The sequence below is a fragment of the Lynx canadensis genome, chromosome A2 (assembly GCF_007474595.2).
Source record: "Lynx canadensis isolate LIC74 chromosome A2, mLynCan4.pri.v2, whole genome shotgun sequence".
NCBI lineage: Eukaryota > Metazoa > Chordata > Mammalia > Carnivora > Felidae > Lynx > Lynx canadensis.
This window is the reverse complement of record NC_044304.2, coordinates 156,254,877-156,275,980: the sequence shown is the minus strand read 5'-3', so window position 1 is coordinate 156,275,980 and position 21,104 is coordinate 156,254,877. Positions and strand designations below refer to the sequence as shown.

The window sequence follows — 21,104 nt, the reverse complement described above, 5'->3', positions numbered from 1 at the left end:
CAAAGTCCTCCTCGGCAGGTAGCCTCCCAGCTGAAAGGCGAGTCAAGGACTGTGTCAGCGCCGGTGGTTCTGAAAGGCACTTTTGGGCCAATGTTCCAGTCGTGAAGATGTCTCCCTCTACCAAAATGCAGAAGGGGCAGCGGTAGGGTCGGCGTGGCCTAGGCTGGTGTGCTAATTCGCCATCTGCGTGCTGTGCCTCCTTCAGCAAATCACCTGAACTCTAACAACCGGCATTTTCACCTGCAATGTGGGTAAATTGCTCTATCTCACATGGGTCTTAAGAAAAATAATTGAAATAATGTACTTAAGTATAGGGCACCTTGGGGCGCCTGGGTGGCTCAGTCGGTTAAGCACCCAGCCTCCGCTCAGGTCATGAGCTCACGATTCGTGAGTTCGAGCCCTGCACTGATGCAGGATGCACTGATGCACTTTCTCCACGGAAAGTGCGTACGTAGCCTGCTTGGGATTCTCTCTCTCCGCCCACTCTCTGCCCCTGCCCCACTCGTACTTTCTGGTTTCTGCAGGTACCGACCTGGGCAGAAGTCGCAATTTCAGCTTTTCTGACCGAAAGGGCTAGGTGTGGGAGCGAGCGGCAGCCTCCGGAGACCTCCCCGCCTTCCAGAACTCCCAATGGCTTAAAAGCACTCCTCCCCTGTTAACTCTCGTTCTGCTTAAAATTCCCAGAGAGCTCTTGTTTCCTTGGCTGAATCCTCTGATAGGCTGGGAGCCCCCTAGTCACTTAGCTCCTGTACTGGGGGATACCCTGGCCCCACTCTAGTGGAACTAAGACAGGACTAACACAGGACACACATTCTCTGGCTGGAAGCTAGTCCTAGAAGCGGGGGAGGCAATAGCCACGGTCACCCCACATCGTGACGTGCGACCTCCCCACCACGGCTCAGCTGGTCCTGAAGTGGAAGAGACGGTGCTCTGCTACGTCATAATGACCAAGGCCCAGGAGACGCCATGGAATTTTAGGGAAATGTTGATTTCAGAGGCACGGAGACATAGATTTGACTCCTACCTCTGCTACTTGAAATACGACATCTATGGAAAGCCCATGAGCTACTGTTTCTTTCTTATGTATAATATGGCATCTGGAGAATTTCCTCATCTGTGAAACGGACACACTAACGTCTGTCTTGCATTAAAACATGTATCGTACGCAGACACTCTAGCACAAACGCAGCAGCTCCTCACACTGGCTAGGGACCGTGAGAATATTCACAGAATCTGGGCCCCAAAATGTTCAGGAGTGCCCCGGCTGAGCTCAGCAAGGCAGAGTGCTGGGAAAAAACTGGAAGCATCCCTGGAAGTTGGCTGAGGCCCGCTTCCCCCCTCCCTCTTACATCCTCAGCCGGGACAGGAAAGTTTGAGTACGGAGAGGCAGTCATGCGGCAGGGCTGTGCCTAAGCTGCTGGCACACAGATACGAGGCTGAGTCTCCCAGCTCCAGGGAGCTCATGTTCAGCTGGGAGCTGTAGTCACTGAACTGTTCAACGGAGAAGCGACTGGGGAGGTTTCCTTTCTCTCTCGTCTCCTGGTCAAAGAGCTCAATGAGGAACTGGGGGCCCTGCCCCGGGGCCTGCTGGTACCAGCTCACACTTCTGTGCCCAGACATAGGACGGCATTTCAGGACAGCCTTCCCCCCGCTGCCTTTGACCAGGTGTCTGGGGGACTGGGTGACTCCAGCACCCGCTGGACCTGTGGAGGAAGGAGATAGCAGCTGAAAACGTGGCCCAGGAAGGAGTCTGAAGATTCTAGCAGCAGTTCAGGGGGTGTCCCACCTGAACTCAAGACTCACCTCTCCCCAGGAGACAGAGGGCCACACAGCAGAACAGCTGGATGCCCCTGGCTGACTCAGGCAGGACAGGACCCGCCATCTTCCTACTCAGGGCTCCGGTCTCCTCCCTTTTCTCTGTTTGGAGGGCTTGCCTGTGACGTCACTGTTCTGACGTCACTGTCCTTGTGTAGGCTCCGGCAGGCACCCTGCACTGCCTGGACGGGCTCAGCGGATGCACGGCCCCCTCCGTCTTGTCCAGAGGCCTACTGGGCAGGCGTGCTGGCCGTGCTAAGCCGGGCCGGGCAGGGTCGGGCCAGGCGGCCATCCCCCGCAGCTCCTCTGTTTTCCTCCGTGCTCCTCTCTCTGCACCTGGCTTGGATTAAGCAGGCTGCCTCCCTGAAGCCGGTCACACTGCACCAGTGGAGGCTCCGAGAGATGCCTTTACACCAAGAAACGTGGAGTTCGTAGCTCCCTGTTGTGGCATCAGTTCCCGTGGGAAGATTCTGATCAGCCCTTCCCGTGCCAGCACTAACTCCGATTCACCCGCTATCTCCTGATGCCCACCAGGGCACCGCTTCCCCTCAATCCTCCCTCTCCCACCTGCTGCCGTCAGTGGCTCCCTCAGTGGACCCGCAGCGCCCCCAAGTGGCCCAAGCAGGCCACGTACTGTCAGAATTGGGCCCCAGGATCCGCTAGGGCAGCACAGCTCTGGGGGATTGGACGTTCACCTGTATCAAGCTCACCCTTTGCACGTGACCACGTGGGAGGCATGAAGCAAACCTTTTTCCGAGAAAAGAATAAATATTCTAAATCTCATCAGTTAGTGTTCTAAGAAAGGGGATACCAGCCAGTCATTGGATGCCCGTTGCCCTGGAGAGGGATAGGACTTTGGGCAAAGTGCTGTCTTTAACCAAAGAGAATTCCTGCAAGTGGCTGACGGGTAGAGTTCTAGCAGCCAAAAAATCTAAGCAGCTGGGGAAATAAACCCATCAATCCTACGAAGAGGGAAGTGCCTATATATATACTCTCTCTCTCTCTCTCTCTCTCTCTATATATATATATACTATACTGAAGAGGGAAGTGCCTATATATATACTATATATATATATATATATATAGTATATATATAGTGTGTATATATATATAATGTGTATATATATATATATATTAAATACCCTGTTCACATCTTTTGCTATTTTTTAAAAATTGAATGACTTGTCTTTTCATATTATTGGCTTTTCATATTATTGGCTTCTAGGAATTCTATACATTGTGGATACCTGTCCTCTCTCAGATAGCCATCTATCTATCTTAATATCTTTTGATGAACAGAAGTTTTAACTTTTTGATAAAGAAAAATTTACTTTTTCAAGAAGAGAACATTTTTTTTGTCCTCTTCAAGAAATCTCTGCCCCCTTCAAGGTCAGGGAGCGAATGTGCTGTTTTCTTTCAGAAGCTGTATAGTTCAGAAGCTGTAGAGATCATTGAGGATATTGACCCGGCTCATAATAATTTTCCTTTACGGCAAGGCCAGTAAGCTTTTTCTGTAAGGGGTCAGAGAGCACATGGCGTCAATGTGGTGCACTAAGGTCCCCGTTCTCACCACTCAGCTCCAACATCTTAGTGCAACAACAGGCAGAGACGTCTGTAAAGGAAAGGGCATGGCTGGTTCTCCAAAAAAACTTGCTTTATGGATACTGAAATCTGAATTCCATGTTATTATTGTCTATCCCAAAATATCATTCTTTTTATTCTTTTTAACCATTAAAAAGTGCAGAGACCATTATTGGCTTTGGGGTCACATAAAAGCAGGCAGACAGGGTGCCTGGGGGGCTCAGCTGGTTGAGCGTCTATGGCTCAGGTCATGATCTCACGGTCCCTGAGTTCAAGCCCCTCTTTCAAATATAAATAAACATTAAAAAGAAGTTTAAAAAAAATGGCAGGCAAAGGCCATGTTTGGGTTGTGGGCCTTAGTTTACCCACTCCGAATTTATGGTGTGATAAGAGTGTTGAGATTCATCCTTTTTCCATGTGGATTTACAGTGCCTCTAGCGCCATTTGTTGGAAAGACTGTTTTCCTCTCTGTGCTACTTTCAGTGTTTGGTCTGGGGATTACAGAAGGCCATCTTTAACTTATCATAGTCTACCTGCAAAAGCAGTAATTGTTTTCTTTTTATTCATACCCTTTATTAGGGGAAGGAAGTTTCTAATTCTCCTTATTTGCGAAGACTCTTTATCAGCAATGGATGTTGGATTTTTCAACTATTTTTTGAATATCTATAGAGGTGATCAGATGATTGTCCTTTTTTAGTATTTGATATGGTAAATCACAATGATAGTTTTCTTAATTTTTAATTTTTTTTTTAGAGAGAGAAAGAGAGTGAAAACTTTAGAGAGGGGCAGAGAGAGAGAGAGAGAGAGAGACAATCGTAAGAAGGCTCCATGTTTAGCACAGAGCCCTGTGCAGGGCTTGACCCCATGACCCTGGGATCATGACCTGAGCCAAAATCAAGAGTCAGGCACTCAACCAACTAAGCCACCCAGGATCCCCCATTGATAATTTTTTAAATGTTTAGCCAACTGCACGTTACTGAGACAAACTCCACTTGGTCATGATGCGTTACCCTTCTTAGATATTGTTGGATTCCTTATACTAAAATTTAAAAGGATTGTTAATCTGTGATCATGAGGGATATGGGCCTGTAGTTTTCTTGCAGTGTTTTTGTCTCATTTTGGTATCAGAGTAGCGCTGGCCTCAGAATGAGTACAGGAGGGTTCCCTATCCTTCCATTGTCCCCCCAAGGACGACTTTAGTATTTTATAATTTATAAACACTTTATAGTTTCCCTTTTCTTTCACTCTTTGTCCCATGGTCAGAGAACATACTGTGTATGACTTAGATTCTTGTAAACATATTGACACTTATTTCAAGCCCAGAGTCTATAGTCCATCTGGGTACATGGTCATGTGCATTTGCAAAAAAGATATATTCTGCTGCTGCTGTTGTGTGAAGTATTCTATTAATGCCAGTTCGGTCAAGTTGGTTCAGAGCGTTGACCTTACTGACATGCGCGTGTTAACTTGTTTAGTCAGTTACTGAAAAGTATTACAATGATGGTCTTAGTTGTGGACCTGCAGCCCTACCCATTTGCTTCAGGATTTTGAAGCTCTGTTTTTAGGAGCATAAACATTTATGGTTGTTACATCCTCTTAAGAGATGGCCCCTTGGTCATTAGAATACGAAGCTGCTTTATTCCAGAGGATCTTCTGTGCTCTTAAATTTACTTTGTCTGGTATCAGTATTGCTTTCCAGCTTTATTTTGATTAGTGTTATCATGGTACACCTTTTCTATCCCTTTACTTTTTACATTCTGAGTCTTTATTGTGCATTTCTGGAAGGTAGCATATGGGTTTTTTCATTCAATATCACAATTTATTCTTTCTAATTAGGGCCTTTAGACTATTTAGACTTGATGTCATTACTGATCTGGTTATGATCATGTCAATCATGTTGCTATTTATTTTTATTAGTCTTGTCTCTTCTTTGTTCCTTTATCCTTTTTTAAACATCTTATAGATTAATTGAGCATTTTCAAAATTATTTTATTTTTGTTTTTATTTTTTATTTAAATCCAAGTTAGTTAACATATAGTGTAAGAATGATTTCAGGAATAGAACCTAGTGATTCATCACTTACAAAGAATACCCAGTGCTCAGCCCAACAAGTGCCCCCCTCAATGCCCATTGTTTAGCCCAACACCCCACCAGTAACCCTCACTTTGTCCCCTGTATTTAATAAGAGTCTCTTATGGTTTGTTAACTGGGCATTTTTGTAATAATTCCATTTTATCTTTTTTGTTGCCTTTTTAGCTATGCGTTTTGTCATTTTAGTGGCCCTAGGGGTTGTGGTATACAGTATTCAAGCGCTATTATACCACTTTACATAGATTATGAAAACCTGACAATAATGTGACAATTACGCATTTTCTCCCTCCCGATCTTTATGGTATGTTACCATGTATTTTACATTCATATATATTATAACTCCCCCCACGTTGGAATTATTTTGGCAGATACACCCAATTGTCCTTTAAAGACATTTATGTTTTTAAAACCTTGCCTTTGGGTCATTACGCATTGGACTCCTTGAAGTTTCCCGGTAGCTCACCAGTTCCCTTCTCTCTCCATTTCATGATGAATCGTTTACGATTACGCCTTCGAGACCATTCATCTTCTCTCCCATCATGTCTAATTTGCTACTAATTCCATCGATTGTGTTTTTCATCACAGAAATATATTTTTATCTCCAGAAATTTGATTTGGATTTTGAGTTAATTTTGAACACATAGGATAGAGTTATAGCAACTGTTTTAATATCTTTGTCTACCAATTTGTCATAAGGGGGTTTGTTTCTGTTCGCCGATTTTCCTCCCCATCATGGGTCATATTTTCTTGCCTCTTTGCATTCCTATAATCTTTGATTAGATGCCAAACATTGCATATTTAACATTTTTAGGTGCTAGATGTTTCTATACTTCCATGGCATTCTTAGCTTTATTCTGCGATTCAGTTAAGTTACTTGGAAACAAAAAGCAAATAATTCCTAGCAGGCATTTACTCTTGAAGAATTTGGCAAGATTATTCTAAACATGTATGAAAACTACACAAGGGTCAAGAGTGGTCAAGAACTCTTACTAAAAAGGAGCAAAGCTTGAGAAATTAGACCTCAAGATATCGAGCACTATTATAAAGCTATAGTAATCAAGACAGTGTGTTATTTGCACAGGGACCGACGAAACAGACCAACGTAACAGATTAGAGATGTAAGAAAACAGACCCACACATATACAACGACTGATTTATGACAAAAGCGGTATTACAGAGTAGTGAGGAAAGTGTTCTTCAACAAACAGTATTGGGTCAGTTGGAAAAAACATATGGAAAAACATAGTGACTCCTTCCCCATTTCATACACAAAGAATTAATCCCAGTTGGGCTGCAGATCTAAATGTAAAAGGTATAAAATAGAAAGAATTTAGAAGAAAATATAAGAAAGCATGATCATTCTGAAGCTGGCAAAGATTTCCTAAACTGGACACCAGAATACAAAATGGAATGATTTTTGATTAAAATTTTTTGTTTATCAAAAGATACCATTAAGAGAGTGGCAGAGCAACCCACAGGGTGTGTGCATATGTGCACGTGTGTGCATGTGCACATGCATGGGTGAGCATGAGTGTGTGTGGGTGGGTGCATGTGCATGTGTGCACCAGCTGGAACCCTCCGATAGCCCTGGTGGGGGCATCATGTGGGAAAGCTACTTTGGAAACCTCAGAGTCCCAAATGGCTGATAAAACTGTCATTCAGATCTTCTCTGAATCACTTCCTTTCACCACCTTCTCAAGTGGAGTTATATTTTACGAAAACCAAGCTGGGCTTCTATTAAAAAAAAAAAAAAAAACTAGAGAAGAAAGAAATTAAACACAGAATCGTCAAGAAATAAAAAAGGAACATAGGAACATATGTTAATGTGCATTGTTGCGGCTGACGGTTGTTCTGGACAAATGATATCAGTGGCAATAGTTACTAAGGATTCTAATGTGTTTATCTTTATGGCTGGTAGCTACATATGGCCTTAGCGGTGTTCAATATCAGCTGGCCCACCCCTGGGCAGAGCGTGGCCTGAATTAGTGACACTGAGTAATAGTTTATTATAAATGTGCTGAAACTTCATAGTTTTACAAAAGGCTATGTCACTATACCTGAGTCTAAGCTCTGACATTCTATCCCAATTATAGAATCTGTTTTTAAAAAGTTTATTTATTTTGAGACAGAGAGAGAGTGCTAGTGGAGGAGGGGGCAGAGAGAGAGAGAGAGAGAGAGCGAGAGAAAGAAAGAATCCAAAGCAGGCTCCTCACCGTCAGCACAGAGCCGGTGAGAACTGTGAGAACATGACCTGAGCTGAAATCAAGAGTCGGATGCCTAACTGACCAAGCCACCCCGGCGCCCCTAGAATCTTGAACTGTATGAAGGAATCCCAGAAGCACAGGAGCCAAAATTATTATAACCCAATAGATGTTCTGGTATTTTGAAGGTTATTTCTTGACCTTTTACTATCAGAAGAAGAGCCTAAGTCCCAAATCCACATGTTGCCCCTGATGAAGAAGAAGCAGGCAACTCCTTTGTGTGGGGATTCTGTGAACTACGAGAAGTAAACACATGAGGTTGGTGAAGAGGAAGGAGGTGGCTGTGTCCCACTGTGGTAAGGCTGCTGGCACAGAGGTACACAGCTGAGTCCCCCGGCTCCGCACGCTGGATCCGCAGAATGGAGTAGGACCCCTCAGACCTGTTCACCTGGAACCGATCGTTGCTGGGCATCCCTGAGGAATCTACTTTGTTCTCGTTTTGGAAGGAAACGAGAAACTCCGGGCCTTGCCCCACGGCCTGTCGGTACCAGTAGAGGCCAACATGACCAGAAATTGGGTCACACCTGAGGTCCACGTCCCGGTCCCTCTTTGTGACCTTGTGCTGGGGGGACTGGAGGACACCAGCTCCTGTGTGACCTGTGGAGACAAAGTTGGGAACAGCGAGGAGGAAATCGACTGCAATCATTGCATGTATTTATCCCTCACGCTCACACACATGCACTCACTCGGTTTTCTGAGGACTCACCTGCCCCCAGGAGACAGAGGGCCACGCAGCAGAGGAGTCTGGTGCCCATGGCAGGGTCAGGACAGGGCTAGGATGTTCACCACATCAGGTTCTCCTGAGCACGAGCGGAGGAGGAGGGAGGCCCCTCATCCACACAAGGGAGTTGGCTTAGTGACATCACTGAGCCTCACGTTCAGCTGCTATCAATGAATTAAATCTAAGGTTCCAGCCACCTCGAGATGCATCATTCTATCCTGACCATTAAGGAAGAAAAAAGATGAGTATCGCTCATATTCAGAAATGTTAAAAGGGAAAAAACTGTGAGGCATAGAATGAATGGAAACTGGTCATTTGAAAGTAGACGGACAGATACGCGGATTCCGTTCAGTCCACTGGTCGTGAGCCCTCTGGCCACAGCGCTCAGCTGCTGGTACCCGCACCGGGTGTGTGGCCTTCCCCGTGTCTTGTGACTTCTCCGTGTGTATGTGTGTGTGTGTGCATGGCACCTCCAACCTGACGCTGGAATGCTGGCCTCATCACCTCCCCCTGCATGCTTCTATTTCGACCTCAGCCCTGCGTTTGCTTGGTCAAATCCACGGTTTGGGTACGGGACTTGTGGGGCCTGGGGCGGCCACATCTTTGTCCGGAAAACATTTCCAATTCACAGTTCAGAGCTGCGTGATGTCAGGCTCCACAGATCTTCCTAGCACTGCATCCAGTCTGAAGATGGTCCTCCCAGTGACCTTGTGGTTCCTGCCCCTCCTCCCACACAAAGACGAGCAGACTGTCCTGTATAATCTGGTTCCAGCATGTGTTAGCTCAGCCTGTGCACAAGGCCATCAACCCCCGCAAACCTGAGCCTCTTCATCTGTAAAGCGGGTTAACACCCCCTCACAATGTCTTATGAGGAGGAACTGAGAGATTGTGTAGTTTCTAGCAAGTACCCACCCCTTTCTCCCTCCGGTCTTGTCTTGTGAGGGGGTGTGGCTGGGGCTCTCAGACCTCCAGGACTGTGAGTGATGGAAACACTGTACTCATCAAGAAGCAGTTGGAGTCGAGAACGTGGGAGCATCAGGAGGCTATTCCGTTCCCGGTCAGGGAAGCTTTTCTTCTGGGGCGTCTGGGTGGCTCAGTTGGTTAAGCAGCCGGCTCTTGGTTTCTGTTCAGGTCAAGATCTGGTGGTTAGTGAGTTCGAGCCCTGCCTGAGGCTCTGCACTGACAGCCTGGAGCTGGCCTGGGATTCTCTCTCTCTGGTCCCCACCTAAACATAACAAGTAAATAAACTTTTTTGTTTTTTAAAGGGGCTGTCCGATCACTTTGGGAAAGATCAATCAGGAAAGGTGTAAGACAATGATGACAGAGTCAACGTATCTGTCACCCCATCGTGCAATCTGAAGATGGCACCAAATAGGAGCCAGTTACGTGTCTATCAACGTGGACACACAGAGTCCAAAGTAGATTAAAGGGGGAAAGTATGCACGTGGCAATGAAGGTGCACAGGCGGTCCCACTTTTTGTAGATGTGTTTGGGTGGACAGGTTTGCATGAGCCCAGAGGAGAGAGCTGGTAGGAAACACACCGGGGTGTTCATATTGGTTTCCCACCTGAGGTAGCGACAGATAGAGGTGTGTTTGGAGAGGAGAGAGTGTTATTAACCTTAAATATCTTCTTTACACATTGTTGGTGTTTAAATTACAAAACATAGCTTAACCGCATGACAACTTTACATTCAGACCCTTGATCGGGTTGCAAGACGTGTGGGGTCTAAATGGACAAAGTCCAGAAAGGCACGAGCCATGGAACACTTATAAATGCCCATTTTCTTTGAATACGCCAAGGGGAGACTGTTGCGTAAAAGATCACAAGCCCTCGGTGCACATGAATGGCCTCTCCCTGGCGAGGAAGGTGGGCAGTGAGGTTCGCACACTTGATGTTGCCTTTAGCTGGTGCCGACTGTGAATTTGCACAGCTCCTATCTCTGAAAGACTGACCACCGCCACGGAAGGGAGGTCCTGACTCCTCATTACAGAACAAGCTTTGAAGAATCCCTTGATTTGAAAAAGAAGGGGCATGGGCGCCCTCTAGTGCCTGCATTTCCAAACTCAGTAAAAATAAGTTGGCGTTTTTACAGGCTAGAAATGCTTTTTTTTTTTTTTTTTAATTTAAATTCAAGTTAGTTTAGCATATAGTGTAGTAATGGTTTCAGGAGAATTTAGTGATTCGTCACTTACACAGGACACCCAGTGCTCATCCCAACAAGTGCCCTCCTTCACGCCCATCACCCAGTCATCCCCCACCCAACACCCCCCCAGCAATCCTCAGTTTGTTCTTTGCTTCTAATTCAACCAGCATTGTTACAAGCTGATTGTGATGTTGTCCCAGGGTCTGTCAACAGGTCACAGCTTCCTCAAATAAAGTCTTTGCAAATGAGTGGGAAGAGAGGCTGTCCCCAGGGAAGATGTTCTGACTCCGGTCTTTGTCAGGTTTGACTCTTTGAAATAAATAGTCTATTTTTGGTCTTCCCCTGCCTTAGGAGATGAAACTGTATTAGTCTTTAAAGCTTTGATGTGAATCATTCAGGCAAACTGGGGTTTCAGTCTCTCCTTGGGCCACCCTAGGCAAGCGGTTCATTATTTCCACCCAGAAAGACTCTTACAATTCTTCAAGGACTAATACAGGGCCTCTCCCTATAAATGGAGCCTCTGAGTTCACAAACAGCCTTACTCATCTGGCAAAGGAAGGGGAGCCGGGCAAGGGTCCTGCACCCCGTCCGCAACACTGTCAGGGTGCTAGCTGGGGGACACCGGGGCGCAGGGTTGAGGGACCCTCAGCTAGGTGACTCTGGTGTTGCCCAGGGATACGTGGACGTGGATATCCATGCCATGGTTCAGGATTTTAGGCTGGTTACTTTGGCCCCTAACCTTTCCCATGGGTATGTGTGCCTTGGGAATCCCCCCCCCCCCCCCCCCCCCAACAGAATAGAGGAGCCATTTTTCTCTCTTCTCCATCACCTTTGAATACCAGTGTTTGACATCCTGTTTCTGATCATGCTGCCATTTAGGGAGTCCAGGAGAGGCTTCCCTGGGATGACATCTTCCCTGATGGGGACAGGCCCACCTGTGTCTTCTGCTGGCCTGTCTGTGCAGGGAGGTGGCTGTGAGGTGACGGCTGGAACAAGAGGACACAGAGGTCAAGGATGGACTGTCAGACACGAGGACAACACCTGTGGCTGTGACAGAAAGTCACAGGCCTGTCGGGGATTTCTCCTTTGTGGGTGCGATATTATATCAGCTTAGCTCTGTTCGGGGTCCTATTGATACCTATACATATAGTGCAGATGACAACCATACGCATCTCAATGTCCCTTTCTGTCCCGTTCTTGTTACTTTGGGGGTCTGGGTAGTTCCCGTATCCGTGGCACCTGAGGTTGAGAGAAGCTGAAGCAGGAGACAGTGCCCAAGAGCGACCCTGATAAGGTAGACTCAAAGTAAAGGCTTAAAATAGGGCTTAGTGTGTCCCAGGACAGGGCTCTAGAGGGCTCACTGGCCCCAGGGGACAAAAGGCCACACAGCACAAGAGCCTGGTGGCCATGCAGAGTTGCAACAGAATGGGAGGTGAAGGGGACATTTCTCCAGCCTGGGTGTTGGGGAAATAAGAGCTGGCTCTCAGTGGAGCCAGCCAGTGACTCCCTCATTCACCTCCCACCTTCGTCTACCCTCAACCACCCTCCACATCCAGACGTAGACCTTCACTCATATGGTCTCTGCTCCTGAATGCCTTTCTTCTGTGAGGTTGTAGCATTATAAGGTCCTATACTGTTTGCCCCCCACCTCCCCCCTGGCTCTCTCTGTCTCAGCCACGCTCAAGCGGGTCCAGGTTTCTCCTTGCACAGGCTATTTCCTCTGCCCCGAATGAGTATATGTCCCTTGGTCTTATTCCTGGATCTCCACTCCATTCCTCACATGAAAATATATTCCAGGTACACTTATTCTTTCTTGTGAAACGTAAAATTGTCACTTTCCTGGAATAAATTAAGGAAAATACTTTTAGGCTTTCACTTAAGGAAGAATTTGTTCCGTGGAGACACCAAGAAAACTGTCATTTCAACTGCATTACATCAAACTCGCGTGCAGCAAAGCACCCCGTAAAAATGAAAACGTAAACTACAGATTAGGAAAAGACATGAGGAATGGGTACAGATGACGAGGAATCCATGTGGAATTATACGTCCCCCAGTGCTGCCACGGAACAGGCCACGATGGTGCATGGACTTTCCATCACGGCTCAGCGGGGCCGCAGGGGGCTCTGGGGGTGCCTGGGCCTCTAACTACTGATGGGGAGGCTCAGAGGCTATGGGTGGGGGAAGGGTACGTGGGGGAAGCTGGGGCTTGAGAAACACAGACAAGCTGACTTCCCAGTTCTGCCTCTTCTAGACCAGGAGACACGTGGGAAACCACTTAGCCTCCTCACCTCTTTTCATCTACAAAAAAGGTAGAGGAGTATTTGATTTGGATGATCGTCACAAAGTGTTAAAACGTAGAATATATACAAAAGGTCTAGCCCACGCTGAGGGCTCGGTTGCCTCTCCTATGCTGGAGTCACCCAGGACTTGACAAGCGCCTGGTACTGTGGGGACAGATGTGGAAATGCTCGGTGCGCGTGCATGCCCGTGAGCCTGGGTTCTGTGTGGGTCGTGCTCTGAGCTCAGGGGGATGCAGGAAAGGTCTTCGAAATGACTGAAAAGCTCCCTGGAAGGAGTGAACCCTGGGTGGAAGCCTGTGTGCTCTGTCGCTGTTGGAGCAAGCAGGGAGGTTTGTGCACAGAAGGCTGGTGACTCTGCAGGGCTGTGCCAAGCTGCTGGCACAGAGATACACGGCCGAGTCCGTCGGCTCCAAGGAGCTCACATGCAGCTCAGAGGTGTAGTCGTGGAACTGTTGCCCTGAGAATCGATCCGGGAAGTTTCCTTTTGTTCTTTGTGTATACTCAAAAAACTCAAAGATGATCTGGGGACCCTGATTCAGGGCCTGTTGATACCAAGATACGCTGGAGTGCCCAGAGATAGGGGAACATCTCAGTGACCCTTGCTGTCCTCTTGCTTTGATCAGGTATCTTGGAGTTTGGGTGACTCCAGCCTCTACTGGCCCTGTGGGAAATGCAGACATAAAATGAGCATGGGAGAGAGCCTGATGGCTTACCCAGAAGGTAAAGTGGAGGATTCAGGAGTCAGCCAGCTCGGAAGACCGATGCTTGTCCTTGTTCACGGGACTCACCTGCTCCCAGCACACAAAGCATCACCCAGCAGAGGAGCCTGGAGCCCATGGCAGTGCCGTGGCTCTTGTGCTCAGGGTTCTGGTCCTGATGGGTAAGAGCTGAGCTCTCGGGTTCCCTTTTCCTGGCTGGAAGATGATTCTGTGATGGCACTGCCCTGTTGGCATCACCCCACGGACAGCGGGGCCCGGCACACCAGACTCCCCTCTCAGCCTACGGGCAGGAAGGCGGGCCCACGGGGCTGCGCTGATGTTTCTCTGAGGCTGGCCTCCTCTGATGCACCTGCTGACCACCCCTCCCCCCCATCGACCCGCCCTCCCTACCCCACCTCTTCTCCGGCTGGAGCTCGCCCACCATCGCACCGGCTGGGGTGACGGGCTGTGAGTAAACTCTGTCCCCACCCTCCCTGTGTGTCCTCAAATCCCCTGTCAGATGTTAGGTTCGAACCAAGCTTTGTCTTTGCGTGTGCCTTTCCCCGACAGCATTCCCAGCCCCTCGTCCTGAGTAGCTGGTGCTGCAGAGTCACCACGATTCAGTCCATCTGATTGGATCCAGAGGGGCCTGGGTTGCCTATAAATTACTAGGAGTGAAGATTCCCCAGAAACCATTCCGTGACTTTATCGGCTTATAGCACAGGCTTAGCCACCCTGGGGTTTCTCACCCTCGAGGCAATCCCAGGTGTAATGTTCTGGATCGTTTATGTTTATCCCTTCAGATCCACCCTGTCCTAAGAGGCTGACCTCTATGGATGATACTTACTGGGGTCCTTTCTTTTCGACCTTGCAGTTGGGTTGTGCGTGTGGGACATAACGGCAGGGGAGAAAAGGGGACGGGGTCACCGACTCTTTGTGAGATCTGTTCCCTCAGCTCCCTTCTCGGGGCTACGTCTCACAGTCAGTTCTTTTCCGTCCAGAGGCCACAGCACCGACAGGCTTAGCCACGGCGCCTGAGTGTCCAGGGACCCACACGTGTCACTTCCTTGGGCCCAGTTGGCTCAGGGATTAAGAGCCACCCACTTACCCCAGGCCTAGGATGATGCTTCTTCCCTTACTAGTTTCCCTTAGCCCCGCCACACCTGTGCACTAATAGACATAACAAGGGAGAAGGAGGTCTGGAGACGGTATTTTGGCTTAAAAAAATAAAGCAACAAAAGCCCAAACATTCTGCAATTAGTTCTGCTGAGATACTCAGCAGAAGCGTAGAGAAACGTGAACATGAAAATGAACAGTGTGACTCGGGGACAAAGAATCCAGAGGCTTCAGGGAAGAATGACTATATTCCTCATCTACTCTCACCTAGGCAAGTTCAAGGCAGGCCAGTTTCTTCACGTAAGTGGTAGACAGCATGGTGCTCTGGGGAGATCCCTCTTCAGGACCCTCACTCTGACCCCCCCCCCACGGTTGTTGTCCTTCACGGGACAGTGCCCTTGGCTTTTGATTTAAACAGCAAGAAGGAAAGAAACGCAAATTTTAAGGTGAGTGAGAAAGGTTTGAAATATTAGACACATGTTAGATATTTAAAAAAAATTTTTTTTCAACGTTTATTTATTTTTGGGACAGAGAGAGACAGAGCATGAACGGGGGAGGGGCAGAGAGAGAGGGAGACACAGAATCGGAAACAGGCTCCAGGCTCTGAGCCATCAGCCCAGAGCCCGACTCGGGGCTCGAACTCCCGGACCGCGAGATCGTGACCTGGCTGAAGTCAGACGCTTAACCGACTGCGCCACCCACAAGAACACTGGAATCTCAAAGCAGGGATGCAAAGGCAGGTAAGGTTATTAACCAGTGATTTATCGCGATACTGGTTCGTGCAGGTGTTTGGCTCATTAGAATGGCACTCGGCTGTCGCTGTGAAAAAGAGAGATCAGTGCATGCAACTCTGGCTTGGTTTCTGCGATGTAAGGGCAATCTAAGAAGTTCCTGGTGGGAGAGTGAAGATGGTTTGTAAGGTTGTAGCAAAAGAATGTAACATCATTGAATTTACCCTAGTGTGAGGTAATGAGACTTTGGAAGGACCCCAGGGAACAGGAAGGAAGCATGGATACCAATGGATGGGAGATCCCAATAACGTCAAGGAACAAGAGGGATAAGAAGCTGTGGGCAGAGAGTGGGGTCATTACCTTGTGATTTTGGAGGTGGAGCATTTTCAGTTGATGACAAAGAACAAGGAATGGGGCAGCCACAGCTGAGCAGAGCAGGAAATAGAAAGGAGAGACTCGGGCCACCTGGGTGGTTCAGTTGGTTAAGGGCCCAACTCTTGATCTCACAGTTCATGGGATCAAGCCCCACATCAGGCTTTGCACTGATGATGTGGTGCCTGCTTGGATTCTCTCTCCCTCCCTCCCTGCCCCTCCCACGCTCATGTTCTCTCTCTCTCAAAATAAATAAATAAACCTCAAAAAAAAAAAAAAAAGAAGGAGGAAAAGACTCAACTTTGGGGTAGGCAACATGTTTTAGACAGGATGCAAAGGGCACGAGATGGAAAAGTAAAAACATTACATAAATTTCTTTTTTTAATATGTTTTATTTTTAATTTTTTTAATGTTTTATTTTATTTTTGAGAAAGAGAGAGAGAGAGAGAGGGAGACAGATGACCCAAAGCAAGCTCCGTGCTGACAGCAGAAAGCCCGATGCGGGGCTTGAACTCACAAACCTTGAGATCATGACCTGAGCTGAAGTCAGACGCTTAACTAACTAAGCCACCCAGGTGTCCCAAAAGTAAAAAATTGTAAATGAGACTTTACAAACATGTAAAACTTGAGCTCATTGAGAGGCAACATCAGGCAAGCACAAGGCAAAGCCACTCCAGGAAGACAGACTCGGCATATTCAATGGTCAAAAGACTCCTATCTAGAACATAAAATATCTCCCACAAATCCATAGTATAAAAACCACCCAATTTTTTTTAAATGAACATATATAAAAGCAGGCACTTACAAAAGAAAATAGGAACATAGAAATGGCCCAAAAGCAAACATCATTACTCAGTGGTGAAATGTAAACGAGATACCACTACATTCCCCACGGAATGGATAATAACAAAAAGATGGAGGTCACCAAATGTTGGTGAGAATGTGGAGCCAGGGGACCCCCATCCCTCGGTAGTGTAAATTGGCCACTTTGGAAAACCGTTCAACTCTTTCTAATGAAGTCAAATGTGTATCCACCCTGCGAATCAGTAATTCACTCTTCTGTCTATACCTGAGGGAAATAAACGCGTTTATCCACAACTATTTGCCCAAGAATGTTCAGAACAACTTTATCCGTAACAGCTGAAGACCGGTACAAGCCTGGTATCCAAGCAGAATAGAATGGAAAAACAAATCTCACTACATTTATACAATGGAATACCACACAGTAATAAGAAAGAATAAACTGCTGATAAACACAACAACGTGAGTACATGTCAAAAATATTAATTTTTGAGAAAGATTAAAGCCAATTAAAAAAGAGCATTCATTATATGGTTCTATTTATGTAGCTGTCAACCTAAATAAAAAGGAAAACTGAGGCCAGATCAAAATTGTCAAAAAGATGAGCTTGGGGAAACAGCAGAGGAAGTACGGTTCAGGACAGGAAGACTGAAGCAAGCTCCAGGGGAGTCCGCCGAGGGTTGGGGATGGGCTGTTCCCATGGGCAGGGGATGGGGAGAGGAGAGAGCTCAGTTAGGTCTGTTAGAATTGAAAACAAAGGGAGACCAGCTTTGAAAATACAGACAAAAACCAGTCCAGTCAGGCAAACAAAGCTCAATTCAGCTTCTTTTGCAAGACCAACATGACCTGGGTCATTTCTCGTTTATGCCTCTGGAAACCATAAGCAAAAATCTCCCGAGGGCGATATGAGGCAAGTCCCGACCAACTCCCTATTATTAAGAAAATTCCAACATTAACAGTTTTCTATAAATGAGGCATTTGTGGGAAATCAGTCTCTCAGTCCTTACGTTTTGTTTTTCTGAGGGTTCACATGCATGAGATTTTTTCAATTTATATCCTCTGGTCCCATTTTAGATTGAAATTACTTCACATGAAGTTCAAGTATAGGCAAAATATGGTGATAAACATCAGAAAAGTGGTTAGCTCTGGAAGAGAAATTGATTGGGAATGAGCATGAGGAAACTTTTCTTGGGTGATGGAAATGTTCTTTATCTTGATTTTGGTCAAGGTCGCACTGGTGTATACATTCGTCCAAATTTACCAAGCTGTACCTGTATCATGTGTTAATTTCAGTATTTTACTCTCTCTTAATTATACTTTAATAAAGTGTTACTAAAGCATAAGTAAGTTTCATAAAAGGTGGGAGACCTACACAATTTTATGCTTGCATTCCACATAGTCCGATTTGGAAATAAATCACACGCAAATAAGAGAAGACGAGCACTCACATACATGAAATACTGAAAATGTTAGAAGTTCTCCAAGAATGAAATATATAAGCCTCCAAATTTGGCATCAAAATAAGCTTGACTAACAAGTTTGTTAAGAAACAGCTGAGGATCAATGGCTGAGATTTCGAGGGTCAAAAACTTAAAAAAACATCCTCCAACGCTTTAGAAATTCCACGAACCCTAACGTGCTGTAAACCCCATAGTTTGGGGAATTGGTCATTTGTTAGTTTTGCCACCCAGCATTTCATTTCAGCTTTCAGCAGATTGTCCCATCAGTGAATTGACTTTTTTGCCAGGCAAGCAGCCTTCTCCCCTCTCTGTGAGCACGTCGTGGGTGAGCCTGCAGCAAATCACAGGTACAGTCACCTTGTTCAGAGTGGACAAGGGCAGTGCAGGACCACACCCTCCTGGGGTCTGCACTTCCTGTAAAGCCCAACCATGGACTGCCCACTGTTGGGAGTTAATGGATGCCAAGCCAGGCCACATCGTTCCTGGGTTCGGACTTTTACCTACAGGGACCCAAGGAGGGAAATGGACTGTGGGGAGAATAAAATGATTGCCCAATATCATTTTGTAATATTTTACAAGAAAAACCCTGAGGAGCTTGTGGATTTCAGTGTAAACCAAAGAGATGGTAAGAACTCGGTTCCTTCCTTAAGAATTCGAACCCTCCCGAGCCCCAGAAGGTTCAGAACACTAGGCGACAACCACAGACAGAAACTTAGTTTGTAGTCTCTTTGGCTGTAACGCTGCTGTTTACAGCCTTTAACATTTCCCCTGAGCGGGAAATTTCCCCTTATGTGTTTTATAAATTGTTATTAACAATTTTTTTTTCCTCCAGAGAATTTTTGCAGGGTGTGCAGTGTTTTTGAAGCCCGAGATTTTATGTAGTAGTTTTAGATCTGGAGAATCCCAGACCATCCAGGGAGTTTCAACCTGCTTAGCTGCTTTCTGCTTTGTTCCTCTCCATTGAAAAGAAAGGATTTCATGTTAGATGCTACTGTTTCTGTGCTTGACTCAATTACCAGAATATTCCAGATCGAGTGGAATAACATTAGGTGCTATTTGCTTCTACTTACACACCCCCCTCCTGTAGTGATGGACCTCAGTTCACACCAAGGGTCCCTGGAAGAAGGCCCCTCGGCCTGAGATCCCATCACTGGGAAGTCAGGCGAAAGCCTGGGTAAGGGCTGTTATTTCCCCTCTTGAGGCAAGGCCTCAGGCGGGAGTGTCCTTCATGCCTGCGGCTGAGCTTTTTGTGCAGAGAGCAGCTGGCCATGCAGTGCTGTGGTCTCACTGCTGGCACAGAGGTACAGAGAGGTCTGGTTGGTGCCGGCAGCCTCCAGGGTCAGAGAGGAATGCTCCTTCTTCCCTCGGGAGACCCTGTACCCCTTCTGGGACACCCCCTTTGACAGAGCTGCCCGTACCACTTGAATAATGGATCAGCCCGTCCTGGGTCTTGTCGATACCAGTGCATTGCAAAATGGTTCTCATCCTGAGTACATTCCAGGATCATCCTGGTTCCTGTTTGTATAATATGGTATCTTGGCGTCTGGGTGATTGCAGCATCCACGGGGCCTGCGGGAGAGGGAGACAGAGGGTCGAGGCAAGGCTGAAGGCGTGACCTGAATCTGCAAAGCAAAGGGAAAGGCTTGGAGCTGGGACTTGGCAAAATCATGGCTCGGGGTTCCAGCTGAGTCCAGAACCCACCTGCTCCCAGGAGACCAAGAGTCACACAAAAGAGGTTGAGGCTCATGGCAGGGGCAGGGTGAGAAGGGTGCTGTCCCAACTAAATGCTGTCATCCCAGGACTGGGAGAGCGAGCTTGGAAGCTCTTCGGTGGACAAACGGGTCTGCCTGGGATGTCATCGCCTCCCACCTCTCCAACTCTGCCTGGCCCAGGGTCCCTTCTGACTTGGCTCAGGAGGGGTCAGCTACTCCTCACGTAGACGTTGCTTAGCAAGGCCTGCAGGGGCAACGGGGTGTGGCCGCGGTGCACTGAGTTTAGGGTGCACCCACCCCCTTGGTTTCCCATACTCCTCTGAGACAGTTGCTCCTCTGTCTGCACCTGCCCCTGACATCAAGCCTGCCTCATCCAAATCCTTCAACTGTGGAGCTCATTAAAGTTTAGAGGGACCTCCCACCTCTTCCATAGCTGTAGGTAGCCTAGCAATAACGGAAAACTTCAACATCTGCCTGGTGTTGGATCCACGCCTGTTTTTCTTAACCCTCTCCCTCCCCAGGCTGCTCTCCCAGACTTTTCCGAGCCCCTCAGATCTCAGTGGCATCACAGTGACATCTTGTGGCCGGTAACTGAAGTTGCATCATTGTTTCTTCTGCAATGGCCCAAGGGATGCTGGGAAGTGTCTGCATAGTCAGCAGGGAGAATATTCCAGAAGTAGCGTCTTGCAAACTTTTTTAATAAAAACATTTTTTTAATGTTTATTTATTCCTGAGAGAGAGAGAGAGGGAGAGACAGAGCACGAGCGAGGGAGGGGCGGAGAGAGGGAGACACGAATGTAAAGCAGGCTCCAGGCTCCAAGCTGTCAGCGCAGAGCCCAACATGGGGCTTGAACCCATGAACTGTGAGATCATGACCTGAGCTGAAGTTGGACCCTCAACTGACTGAGCCAGCCAGGAACCCCAGCATCCTGCAAATTTTATGCTCAACTTCTTTAAACCCTAATCCCAACACCAATCCGAACCTTGACTCTACTCCTTTGAGATGCCATGCTTAATCTCCCACCCTCTTTCTACTTAACTGCTGTCACACATCTGGCAGTGAGAGTCCAACCAAAATCTTCTCCCTTAAAACTATCTCCTGAGACGGAGAGGGACAAAATGGGAGGAATGGAAGAAAATAGTATTTAGTCTAAAATAGGAAGAAAAGTATGGGAGATGAAATATAAGAAGGCTCATTTATCTCTGTTACTAAAAGTAAACAAAAACGCCCCTCTTCCACCACCAAGGGGGCAATCAACCAACCGTACCTCCAAAATACAGATCAGCTGAGGACTAGGAA

At 47.1% G+C, this 21,104-nt stretch overlaps 1 long non-coding RNA gene and 1 gene segment (V, D, J or C); both read right to left on the bottom strand.

Annotated features, from left to right (window-relative positions):
* LOC115509287 overlaps positions 1-21,104 on the bottom strand; it is a 196,018-nt gene that overhangs the window by 148,566 nt on the left and 26,348 nt on the right. The window contains 1 exon segment of the C gene segment in view: positions 14,123-14,132. Within this exon segment, the coding sequence occupies positions 14,123-14,132 (10 nt within the window).
* Positions 8,258-9,375, bottom strand: LOC115509296. The gene is made up of 2 exons (XR_004343320.1): positions 8,455-9,375; positions 8,258-8,384 (listed from the first exon to the last, which is right to left on the bottom strand). It is a non-coding gene; the product is annotated as an uncharacterized LOC115509296 (long non-coding RNA).